Source organism: Gymnoscopelus microlampas (genome assembly GCF_963454915.1).
Source record: "Gymnoscopelus microlampas genome assembly, chromosome: 2".
In the NCBI taxonomy this organism is placed as follows: domain Eukaryota; kingdom Metazoa; phylum Chordata; class Actinopteri; order Myctophiformes; family Myctophidae; genus Gymnoscopelus; species Gymnoscopelus microlampas.
Genome location: NC_139939.1, coordinates 39,309,440 through 39,322,340, shown reverse-complemented (window position 1 = coordinate 39,322,340; position 12,901 = coordinate 39,309,440). Strand labels below are relative to the sequence as shown.

Sequence of the window (12,901 nt, the reverse complement as noted above, 5' to 3'; positions counted from 1 at the left end):
TCTCCCCTTGCAAACCATAAAGTTTTATGGGTGCACAAGTTCACACGCATGTTGAAATTGGGTCATATCAGAACACAGATTGAAGCAATTTAAGCTTCATGACATGAGAGCGGGTGCTGTTATACTGCGTATCAGTACAGCTATACAATGGTCTCTTTGATTTTGAAATATCAAATGCATACTGTACGGTCAAATGACAAGGAAATTAGATATGTATGTTTAAAGACTCTACCCTCTGTTCATGTAGATGAGAAACATTGATGATGCCTTAATGAAACCCATGGATAAGTTCAGGAAAGACCAACTACGAGCAGCAAAGGTACCGTGTGGCCATTCATTTGCTCATCATGCCATCTGACAATAACATTCCACCAGAACACTGTCTACTGCAGCTCTTCATAAACAGAGTTGATGTGCCTTATTCAAAATGATCTTTCTCTTATGCCTTAATGATTATGAGACCTCGTAAAATATTTTGTACTGTGTAACTGACCATATGTTATTATCATATCAATGAAGAATTTTATAAAACAATATGATGCACATCTACTTGAGATAAATAAATCTTGTAAATATGTCAAAATCCTGGGTACATCTTTACCATGGACTTGACTTTTAACATTAACACACAGTATAATGTGCTTAACTTTAAACCCCTATTCACGTTTTAATGTTTTAATTTTAAATGACAATAATGAAGACTAATGGAGTATTTGGTTTCATTTTCATCTGCTTTTCTTCCGTGGGGTCATAAGGCGGAAAGAAAGAAGTATGAGAAGGAGACAGAGAAGTACTACAGCTCCTTGGAAAAGCTTTTGAATATGTCAGCAAAGAAGAAGGAACCACAGCTACAGGAGGTACTTCTCTTAAAAGTCAACCCCTGTCTGACACTTATTGTGGAAAATGGATCACTTGCCCTGTAACGCAGCAACTCACTTTGACCCAAAATGGATGGAAAGGGGGATATTTGTTTAGCTAGAGACTACCCAGCTTTTTGGCTCTCGTCTTTGTGACCACTGGGGGACGAGCGTAGCTTTAGTGCCTGCTGGGCTGTGTGAGTTTCCATTGGCCTGCCTCTCTGCAGCCAGAGTTTTCCTGGCTGGTTTGGAAAGGAAAGGCTTCTGTTCACTGCTCCTACACCACCAAGGTCAAAGCCAGAGGCTGTGGCTTGTGGAACAACACAATGCTACATTATCCACCAGTTACAGTTTTTTATTTTTTATTTGCTGAGTTATGTATGGATGACATGATTTAATTAGAAGAAAAACGTGAATGAAAATGTGTTTTTTTTTTGTGTTGAGAATAAGGTGGCAGGAAGTTTTTGTATGCAACTATGCATACAAGGGTATGGGTACATGGACCTACAGTGGTAGCCCTCAAAAGTCCAGCATTCTGGATCTATTGTATGTACAGAAGTACTGCAACTGCCGTTTCTGTTGTACAAATTGTAACCCACAACTAAAATCTTTCAAAATACTACTCGCTGGACAATTCTTTGCTTCTTAGAGCGGTTAAAAATGGGACAAAGTTTATCTTTTTCGAACACTTCCTCTCAGAGGCAGCAATAATGCGGTGGACATGCAATGACATGGGGGTTGTACAATCACTGTACCGTACATGTGATTTACAGGAAACTGTCCTCTCAACGAACAATGCGTCTGTATGCTGTACAGCTTCTTACCTCCATAAGAACATAGCCATGTAAGGCTGAGACATATAGTAGATTGTATACACCAGGGAAAGGAAACTCTTCATACTGTTGACATTTTTCATTGCGGGCCCGTTCTTTTCTCGCCGCGTCTTGTGACACGGGGTCTGCGTTTCCAAAACAGATCTCTATCAGAGATTAATAAATATATACCCAGTCATTTGTTCAGAGCCACGAGTCACCAACGTCATTCTCTCAGAACAGCACCAGCCATGTGACAAAGCAACATACCGAACAGTAGCCTATTTGTTTGAATTGATAAATCACTAGTACATCTAGAGGAGTGTGGTATTAGCCAGTCCACCTACCAGACAAAGAACCTCATCAGTCAGACTCTGGATTTTATACACTGCTAAGTAATGTGCACACTGCTCGCTGGCATTACTTAGAATTGATTAGAATAGATCAAATGCTTGGCTTGGAGATTACCTGGCCTTTTCATAATGCACCAGTCGCCAACATTACTCAGGTATTACAGGACCTATTGTTCTAGAATGCCAGGCACAAAAAAAAATAGCTTTTGTGGATAGTGTCAAATATAATTCTCAGTGTGTTTGCACTGGGCGCCTCGTCTTTGCCTAGTTGGACTAAACAGATGCTTTTGGAGTCATGACATTTTTGTTGCCAGGCAGCTAATGAAAACCTGCTTGGAACAGTCCTGTTTTGTTAATGTTTTGCCAGTGCTCACAGGTACCCTGAGAACTAAAATGAATGGAGTACTAGGCTGTCACTGGTGTAGGCTAATGTTTCAATTGAATATGAACAAGGTTCCCTGTGTACACACAACCTGTACAGCCTTCCTCTAGCTCCCCTCACTGTATTGTAATCTATCAGATCAGACTGACTCTACTTTGCTTAAACCCATTAAAACTGGGAAAGCATCTGTGTCATTTTAGATTTTAGCTATATACGTGTGTCACGATATTTCAAACATCGTGAACATTTGTGCAAATCTTTGAATATATATAACATAAGTTTTATAACAGCCTCAGGTCTTAATGGGTTAAACCCATCAGTCTGACAGTGGTATTCATTTACAGTATTTTCCATAGAGATGTGAGTGTATTATATGTGTAATGGGATGAAAACCTGAATACTCTCAGATGCCTTTCACACATTATATTAAAACCCATGTGTCATTTTAGATTTTTGCGTTGGCTATGACAAAAATAGCAGACATACAAGCTCACAGTGCGTCACTTCGTGCCGTGCTGCAAGCTTGTAAATCTGCGTGTGAAGTGTGAGAACTGCTCATTTAGAAGCCATTTGTAGAATCAGCCTCAGGTCTTAATCGGTTAACACCACTGATCTATGACTTTTAGGCTATGTTCAGACTGGCAGCCCAAATTAGATTTTTGGGCTATCCAGAATTAGTTTTATCAAGTCTGAACAGAAAAGCAAAGCAAAACAATAAAACAAAACAAAAAAGGAAACTGATGTTTGCTAAATTAGATTTGACTACATTCTTAGGTAGTAGTGGACACGCAGACACTGACGCCAATGTATACTTTGACGCACAACGGTGTTGCTCGCCAAGAATTTGCAGTCTGCAAGCTAAGTTAAGCATTACTCATGCATGTCGTTACCACAAAGAACAAAGTCTGAATACACAAATCCGATCTGATCACTTGCAAATAAGTGTGCATAGTCAGTCTCAAATATCAGATTTGAGAAACACATCAACTTTGCCCACAGTCTGAACAAAGCCTAATTAATCGATCTGGTGTATTTTAATGCATCATCACGTCTCCTCTCCCTCATCAGGCAGACGGCCAGGTGGAGACCATAAGACAGCACTTTCAGGAGGAGTCGTTAGAATATGTGTGCAAACTGCAGGAGATCCAGGAGAGGAAGAAATTTGAATGCGTGGAACCGGTGAGTGCACAATACAACCGCCCTAATTGGTTTTGATCAGTATAGTGTGCCATGTCAACAGGGTGTTTGTGATAGTGATGAGACCAATCTGATAACGGCACAAGACCTGCAGTGGTACACTCTAATATTATGTGACAATTCTGATTAGCTGTATTATTTATTTTTGCAAATGACTTGGTAAACAGCATGTTTATCTTGTTTCAGGTTATCACATCATTCTACAGCAGTTTCTCTTTGAGTTTGTTGACCTGCACTGGAATCTGGTTATTTGATTAATAAAAATTGACTTTATTATTACTGCTAGACATGGCACCGGCCTATTCATGAACGACGCAAGTCTGGAACGATGCAAGTTGGAAATGCATGCCCCACTCTGCAATACCCGTTGTACCCGTGATCAGATTAGCCATTGTACCCGTCTGTGTCCCTTTTATGCCCTTATACAGTATGGAGATTTCTGTATCTGTCTCTCTGTGTCCCTTTTATGCCCGTATTTCACAGTCCCGTGTCAGGCATGCTTAAATATGGAGTCCAGGCCAGTCTATGACGTCAATACTATGGCGTCATGTTGATGACGTCAGTGATTTCCATATATGGGGTTTGCGGATTTATCAATATACGTATTTTGGAGATTCACTGACTTCCCACGTGGCGTATAACTCCCTCGGGTCCTCTGCGATACGCACATCAAAGTCGATCGGTCTCATAGATGAGCATGCCATTGTATGGGCATATTGGTCGGATCTGCGATTACAACAACCGGATCTCCATTATGCCTGTATATGGGTATATTGGTTGGATCGGCGGTTCTGGACAATCGCCTATCGGACCGACTTGTCATAGGGCATGGCACTCCCTCCTTTACTTGATCGATCGGACGGTCAGAGATTTCAAGCATTTATAGTAGGATGTGCATTTTTGATATTTGAACTTTAAAAACATTGTATGTATTAGATATTTTTTGTATCTTCTATTTTGTCACTATTATTTTACCCTTCTTCTTTCCCATTTTAACTCTGTGAAACTGAATCTTCTCTTCTGTTCTATGTTTCATCAGATGTTGGCCTTCTTTCAGACAGTCTTCACCTTCTACCATCAAGGTTTTGAGCTGGCCAAGGACTTTGACCATTACAAGAGAGCACTACAGATCAACATTCAAAATGTAATACAACAGTAACATTGAAACCCTTTTAGACTTAGTAAATAATACTTAGTTGACCAGGGTCGCCTCTGTACTTGGTACGCTTCCCCCATGACAAATTTCTTCGCTGAAAATAGCCAATCTGCAAGCTCATAGCGCTTTGCTACGCGACGTGTTCTTAGCTTGTAGAGCAGCTAATTTAGCTGAATGTTCCCTCCTGAATAGGTTATGTGGTTAAGAATAGATTTGCCTTTATTTTCCGTGGCACTAATCTATAAGATTGACAAGCGGACAATTCTTGCCATAAAATCCCAAAGTTTGGCACATTTATGCCCTACATTGAGAGTCTCCTTTTATGTGATATGAAAACTGAATGCAGGTGACTAACCTGAAGTTTGTTTGGAGTAGAAACCTGCATACAGTACTGTGCATTCTTCCCAGCATCAAGGTGACTGGAGATGAGTGCCCTAAATCAAGGTTTAGATATAAAGATTAGATTTTCTAATCATTTCTAAAGCATTTTTTGCTTTTTTTAAATTTCACCTAAAATGTATGAGTGCAAAGACCAATTTACTATGAGATATTAATGGCATTACTGTTACATCAGTACCACAGAAGAAAGTGTTTTAAAATAAATGAGAGAACCAGGCACAACTCCTGTACTGCCAACTGGTGTGGCAACTGGATTAGCAGTGGGGGGGCACACAGCAATCACAGCATTGTCATGGCTAAAGAATGATGGGGGAAATCCTGTCCTAAACCTAGACATCTTGAACTCCATGGAGTCATAAAGTTGTGACTATTGAGTGCTTGCAATAGACCTTTTTCACAGCAGCCATATGGACATGGATAGTTGGGGATAATGTTGTTAAGCAGGTGTTACCAATTATACTAAAATGACCATGTTCAACCTCAGTTAAACAAAAAAACATCACAATTGTTCAAACGTTTAAAAAAAATAGCAGATCTAGAAGCTACAACACGTTGTGATGCGACGCATTGTTAGTCAGCAGTCAGCAGCAGTACAGTACATGTGTAGATATGTGTAGATAATTCAAAATTATATTCAGAACTTAACCTGAATCATTTATTAATTGGACTGACACGTGAGGAAAAACAACATCCGTTTTCAACTGGGATTCCCCGGGACTGGAATTGTCTCAACGGGATCTAGCCCAAGTCCGCCCGTAGGTCAGCAGAGCTTTCTGTTTCATTGGTGGTTTTGGTCTACTCCAGGGGAGGTTGAGGGGTTTCCTAAGGGAATTTCCAAAGGAAACAGTCAGGTGTTTGTGCGGCAGTGACCTCACATTATGTCGGCTGCCCTTAAATGACCCAGGAACTGCAGGAAGTGAGGTCCTGGAGTGTGACCTTGTCCCCTGTCTCCTTCCCTCCCAGACGAGGAGTCGGTTCGAGGGCACACGAGCAGAGGTATACGAGCTGATGAAGAAATTCAGGGAGGTCCCCCCGGAGTTCAGACAGACCAGTCCTATCAGCAGTGAAGGTTACCTTTATGTCCAGGAGAAAAGTAAGACTCTGACCTACAGTATGTGGATGATTGTCTCTCTGTGTCAACAATACATACTGTATGTATGTATGTATATACACGCAAACACGCACGCACGCACGTACAAACATAAACCGATAAATATAAGCTGTGCCTCGATGTTGCAGGACCGCCTCCCTTTGGTTCCAGTTGGGTCAAGCGTTACTGCACGTTTGTCAAGGAACAGAAGATTCTGCACATGGTCACATTTGACCACAGATCTGGTGGGAAAATGGTGAGTAACCATGATGCACATTTCCATTAATCATCGTTTATTTAGGAATGTTGACTTAGCATGGTTGGATACACTTTTGTCAGCAATGCTCTGTTTCACAATCATGAACAGTCATTGCACATGGGATTACCCCTCCTCGCTCGAGGGCACATGATCAGATTATAAATATGAAGTCATGAAATAATGATAGCACACCATGTCCGTTTCCTTGATGACCTGATCTGTTTTACCTCACATGACACCAATATTCCACAGTCCATTCTGGTTTGACTTGGTTTCTGTTTTGTCCCCAGGGTGAGACTGAGTCTGTCACTCTGAAATCCTGTGTCCGAAAAACAACAGACGTGTTGGATAGGAGGTTCTGCTTAGACCTTGATATAACCGACCGGTACGTCAGTGATATCCACCACTCCACTGTCTGTCTGTCTGTCTGTCTGTCTGTCTGTCTGTCTGTCTGTCTGTCTGTCTCTGGGATAACTCGGGCGCCATCCGACCAAACTACCTCAAAGCTCAAACTCGGCGTGTGTGTTCCATATGACCTGGGGACGTGCAGTGCCAAGTGGCATTTCACCGAAAACCGCACATATCTATCCCGACTACCGAGGACGCACCTAATTTCTGTGTGTTTGGGGGTTAGTGTATGCGTCGGCTTGGCGGAGCTTTCCTTCGCTTGTGCCGTGTTGCCAATATAAGTGGCTGTGTGTGCAATGGAACAGAAAGTACGAGAGCTGTGGTCATAGTGAAGGAAGTGAACGAAACCAGGCGGCACGAGAGGCCAAATGAGATGCACGTGGAGTTGACAACGGCTACAATGAGTACATCAAATAACATGAGTATTGCACAATGGGTGGGGCATCTATTCCCGACTTGCATCGTTCCCAACTTGCATCATGGCCCGGAGTAGGCTGGCAAGTAAGCACAATCCCCCACCTTCCTCAAATTGAACATTTCTGAAATACAGTACACTTGAAACACAGTTGAAATATTCACACAATTCCTTGTCTCCAACTACCATAGGACAAAATCAATGTGTTATTAACTGTATTACTATGTTATCAATTACAGTCTTTAGCTCCAGACAGACTGTTTGCCTTTTCCAATAGCAGAGGGGCAGGGACAGGAGGATTGGTCATGGAAGATTGCCTCCACACACACACATTCACACATAGCTGGGAGGATTTGTCATGCTCTGCTTGTGCCCTACTGTAATAGATATCTCATTATGTCACTCAACTTAAGTCTCCGCTGCTATTCTGAGCTGTTCATAGAACAGCTACAACGCTGAGCTTAGCATTGAAATTGAGTCAGTCACCCATCCCAGGCGTAATGAATAAGTTGATATGCATAGTCCCGTAAATTACAACATAAAATACTCTAAGCTTGTGTGCTTTGGAGCTTCCTGTTACACCTGTTTGTTTGTTTCCAAGGGGGGGCTGTTCTCATCATCTTCCTTCCAGAAGGCATGTGCAGATGCAGAACTGTGCATACTTTAATGGAGTTATGTGGGGACATGAAGACTGCTAAATGCAGCTTGATAGAACTCATATAGTATGCAGCACACTGAGCACAGTATTTAGACAGTTGGTTTTTATGTGAAAATGAAAGAAAGCCTTGCCTATGTGACGTCTCCGACAGTTACCGCATATAGTGTGTAGAGAGACAGTACAGTATGTATTATACATTTCTGAGAACAGACGACAGGTGAGAAGGTGTAAATTGAGGTTTTAGACTATAAAGCATGACTCGCAAGTCAGGACCCACATTTAATCTCTTAGGTGAAATCGCAAGCAAATGTACTAAATTGATTGCTTGAATACTTGATTAGCAGATATTAGAGAATATTCCCATATGCAAGTAGTCCTTTGTCTGGGACACAAAACATCTCAGGAGTCAGGACTCTCAGGAAAGTGAAAGTAGAGACTTGGGATGACACGCTACATGAGATAAAAGTGGATACTCGGGACCTTGTGGTGGTTATACCTGTATGGTCAATGGGTCCCTTTACTGAGCTGAGAGCCATCAGGATGCCCCAAGCCCTGTCTAACATTGAGCCAGTGGTGTTAATGTATTTGTTTTTTTTCTCTACCAAGTCCGGGGACGGTGCTCACAGTACAGGCCCTGTCAGAAGACGACCACAAGTTCTGGATGCAGGCCATGGGCGGGAAGGAACCGGTGAGTCAGTCCAGCCGCTGTAGCATGTCATCATACAGCACTCATACTTGGCTCACATCATCCTAAATGAAGTCCTATGCTATTAGATGACCATCTCACTGCAAATTACAGTTCTTTATGGTTGAGAAAATCTAGCTTTTTTTTGTCTTGTTTACTGCTATATATCACAAAAGATGAAGAGATCTGAATGTTATATAAACGTAAGCTCATATGATATTTTCTTTTACTCCCGACAGGGATTTGGCCATTTCCTTGGAAGGACTCAATCTAAAGAAAGGGGAAGTAAGTATCTTGCAGTAGCTGCTTGTGATGTTTCTGTGATCAAAACAAACAAAGTGCTGTGTATGAATATGTATGAACAATAAAATCCTGGGTGTTCATTTAACTCTGAAAGTTAAAATTTGGAGCTGGTTTAGATGGACCCAGCAAGTGTAAACATTTATTTTACAGTTTCAGAGTTAAATATACTAAAATAATGTCCCTGTAAGTGCTGCTGCACAATGTGGTCGGTTGGTTGGTTGGTTGATTGTTGATTTGACCTTTCTGTGTAGTTGATGCCCAGCTAGATGATATGGGATTGTCTTTTGTGAAGAACTGCCTCAACGCCATAGAGAAGAGAGGTAAGCTTGACTGGCTGTCAAAGTGTTTATACTGATCGTGTGGGAGGAGAGTGAAACATGAAGGGGAGGGAAAAGTCAATGAGATATGCTCTTAAATCTCCCGATGGGTGCTGTCTTAACCATTTTAAACCTAGCATCTCCATGTTGGGCTTTTAACAAATAGCTGATCTACAAGCTCACAACCAGTCATGTGATGTGAGGCATTGTGAGATTGTAGATCTATTTGTGCTATTTGTTATACAACTAAGTACATTAAGGCTTAAGTGGTTAAGTGCCCTTGAGCAGGGCATTGGACCCTCAAGTGTAATATGAGATGGAATATTTGGTCTTGTCACCTTTCCCTGGATTTAAAAAGGGGTTGGGGTTGTAGTATTTGTGTCTCTCCACAAGAGGGCAGACTTGCTCTAAACAACAGTGAACATTGCTGGAAGATATTTACATGCTGTGCTACTGGCTTTGGTCGCATGTAATTAAATTAGTCTAGAGCTGCAATCAGTCATGTTGTCAGATGATTACGTTTGATCTGTCTTAGTTCCAGTTGTAACATGACAGTTTGTCTGTTTCGTTGGTAAGCCAAGACACTGTAAGCATTTAAATTATTCACATGAACAGTCCCCAGAGCTTTAAACTTGTTTGTTTGTTTTTGTTTTTATAACAAGCACATATCCATGAAACTGTAGTTTGACGTTGAATTTCCGAACATTCTTTGTCATTTTCTTGTATGTTGCTTATCAAATGTGTTAATCTGTCATCTTGTCAATGTGTGTCCTGCCAGGAATCAATGAACAAGGCCTGTACAGAGTCCCAGGGGTCAGCTCTAAGGTTCCAAAGCTTCTCCTATTAATGATTGGTGAGGATCCATCTCTTCTCATTTTGTTGCTCATTTAGAAAATAGTCTGGGAAGGTTGAAAGGTTAATTTTCAAAATGCTATATATGTTCCATTAAAATGAATCATTGCCTCAACTTAATTAATTCATATCTCTAAAATATTGATGATCGGGATCATAAAAGCTCATTTATCTTTCAACCAAGGACTTACCTTTTAAAGTATCATACATTATCTTATGCTTTTGTGCTATCAATCATGTTGTACGGGGGGACACTTCATTTTGTAATAAAACTTCTCAATGTCATTGCTATTAGAACAGCGCTGGTGAGACTTAGAATAACTTCTTGTTTAATGTACACTGTCGCGCTGTTCCCTCACCGTCTCTGTGATGGTCGGTAGCCATCGGTTTAATGGAATGTGTCAGAGTAAGAGCAAGAGAGATAGAGCTCTTCAACAGACAACAGCCTGTCAGCCTATCAGATCCAGACTCTCCTCCCACAGTTCTCCGTGCAACAGGTGCCAGCATGCATTCCTGGCTCATTGGCATTCAGTTGTAAGTCTCAGAGACAACCAGACGGAGCTGCCAGCTCCTCCTATTTCCTATCCTATCTCCTACCCGACTGTACCTCCTATCCTATCTTTCTCCTTGCAGGGATGTCTCCGGGCGTTTGGCCCATTAACGCATAGCTAGAAATCAGACTCATCTCCCTTTAAGGCTCTCATTTTGGCTCTATCATTTCCTTTCACTTCTCCCTCTGTCTCTTTACTACACTCACCTCTCTTGCATCGCTACAGCTCACCTGTTTTCCTACAGCTCTCGCCCCCCCCCCTGGTTTCCTGCCATCTCCAGCAGACACCAGCCCCCTTTCAGCTCTGTGTGCAGAATGACAACAAACCCAGGTCGGCAGCCTGTAGCCTGTCTCTGCATCCTCTCCAGACCCAAACTGCCGTCACGCACCAGACCGCGTTAACACTCTTCTACTGCACACAGTCGTTTTAAGCCGGTTGTTTAATGGGTCTGGTTATGGGCACAAAGACCGACCAGTCTGTCTGTCGTCTGGACTTAAAAGAACATGCATCCTAACGTTCTGTTTTATTCTATTTTATTTTCTCAAAATGTCATTTAAAAATGTCGGTTGGCCTTACAGCTTGAGTTGTTTTACGGTTTGTAAATGGTGTACTCTTCATTGGAAGTCCTGATTGAAGTCTTTAAAACAATATTCGCTGTCGTAGTTTTACCACGTAAAATACTCAGAAAGTGTGCAAATGTAACGAAATGGGTCCCATTGTTTACATGTGTACACTCTGTGTAGGAGGAGTGTTAATTTAACTCAGGGTGTACAGATGTAACCACATTTTTGCAAACCATTTTGTTCACCCTGAGTTAAATTAGCACTCTATTTTAGTGTAGTTGTTGTGCCAATGCTGTTTGCATATTATGGTATGTACTTATGGTGTTTATGTGGGTGCAGCCATCTCCATGCAGAGCATTGAGAACATCTTCACATTCTCCCACCCTCCCCAGTTTGATCCTTATTGTTTCCTTTTATTTGCAATGCGAGATGCGATGCAATGCGAGAGTGCAGTCTAGCCAACACCAACTCGGGACCCCTGAATCGCTGCCACTGTAGAGCTCAGGGTCTTGAGCTCTACTGTGTTGTTAGCTAAGCTGCCGTGCCGCAGTGCATCTACGTAGGTGGTGTTCTTCTTGCCTTTCCTGGCTTTGCCCTGTGTTGGCTCCCATATTGTTCGTTTTTTTTAAACAATATGTTTCTTGTTTTTAAACAAAATGATAAGACATGCCAACTGACAAGACGTACTTTACACAACCTTTAGACAGAAAGAAAAAAAAAAGACCAGACACCTAACAGAAATCAATCAAATAAAATAAACTATTGAAACTATTGAATTGAAAATGAATCAGATCAACACAAAGGGCAAATGCACCAGCGTCCAATAAAGTGCATAAAGTCACATCAGTTCATGAGGTACTTCCATCATCATTCTTTCGAAGCATGTCCGACACATCAACATCTCTTTGAGTTGGGTAAAAGGGCCCCAAACCCTATCATAGATTCACTTTTCCTCTTCAGAATATAAGTTATCCTTTCCATAGCACAACTCAGTTGATCATTAGAAGATTCAGATGAGCTTGAAACCAACATGTCATATAACACAGAAATACACCCTTTACTATAGCAATGATCAGATATCAGTCAATGACTGATACCAGATGCTGTTATAAAGCTTCTTATCTGTAGATATTTGAAGAAGTGGCTATCTGGAAGATCACATTTAGTGTGTATTTGTTCAAATGACATCAGATTCCCATCTTGGAACATATCTCCTACTTTAGTTAGACCTTTAATAGCCCAGAGATGGAAACCCTGGTCTGATACTCCTGGTTTACAATATTTACATGTAATACAAATGGATTACTTGTTTGTTTCCTGAGCTTTTTAATATTTGCAGAGTACGTATACATTTTTGGTTGATTGAAAGTGATTCAATGTCTACCCATGCTGGAGTTGGCTCTGTGGAGAAATAATTTAGTACATTATATTACGCAATTGCGCAGCCCAGTAACACCACTGAAAATGTGGAAGTTTAAGTCATATGGTGAATACAATAAAGTCAAACATAACCTGTGTCGTCTATGAAATATTAACATGCTTTCTTTTTTTTTTTTGTTATCAATTGTTTTTATTATCATATCGACAATACAATTATGTTCAAATGAATACATTTTTCAACAAAAACAAGATACAACAACTTAA

The 12,901-nt window shown here is 41.1% G+C and overlaps 1 protein-coding gene across 2 annotated transcripts in view; it reads left to right on the top strand.

Moving 5' to 3' along the window:
* arhgap10 (Rho GTPase activating protein 10) overlaps positions 1–12,901 on the top strand; it is an 83,768-nt gene that overhangs the window by 32,001 nt on the left and 38,866 nt on the right. For both annotated transcript variants that reach the window (XM_084041983.1, XM_084041984.1), the window contains exons 4-14: positions 248–319; positions 756–857; positions 3,473–3,583; positions 4,641–4,745; positions 6,120–6,249; positions 6,396–6,502; positions 6,796–6,890; positions 8,593–8,674; positions 8,911–8,956; positions 9,226–9,294; positions 10,070–10,144. In XM_084041983.1, coding sequence (XP_083898109.1) covers positions 248–319; positions 756–857; positions 3,473–3,583; positions 4,641–4,745; positions 6,120–6,249; positions 6,396–6,502; positions 6,796–6,890; positions 8,593–8,674; positions 8,911–8,956; positions 9,226–9,294; positions 10,070–10,144 — 994 coding nt within the window. The remainder of the gene's footprint in view (positions 1–247; positions 320–755; positions 858–3,472; positions 3,584–4,640; positions 4,746–6,119; positions 6,250–6,395; positions 6,503–6,795; positions 6,891–8,592; positions 8,675–8,910; positions 8,957–9,225; positions 9,295–10,069; positions 10,145–12,901) is intronic.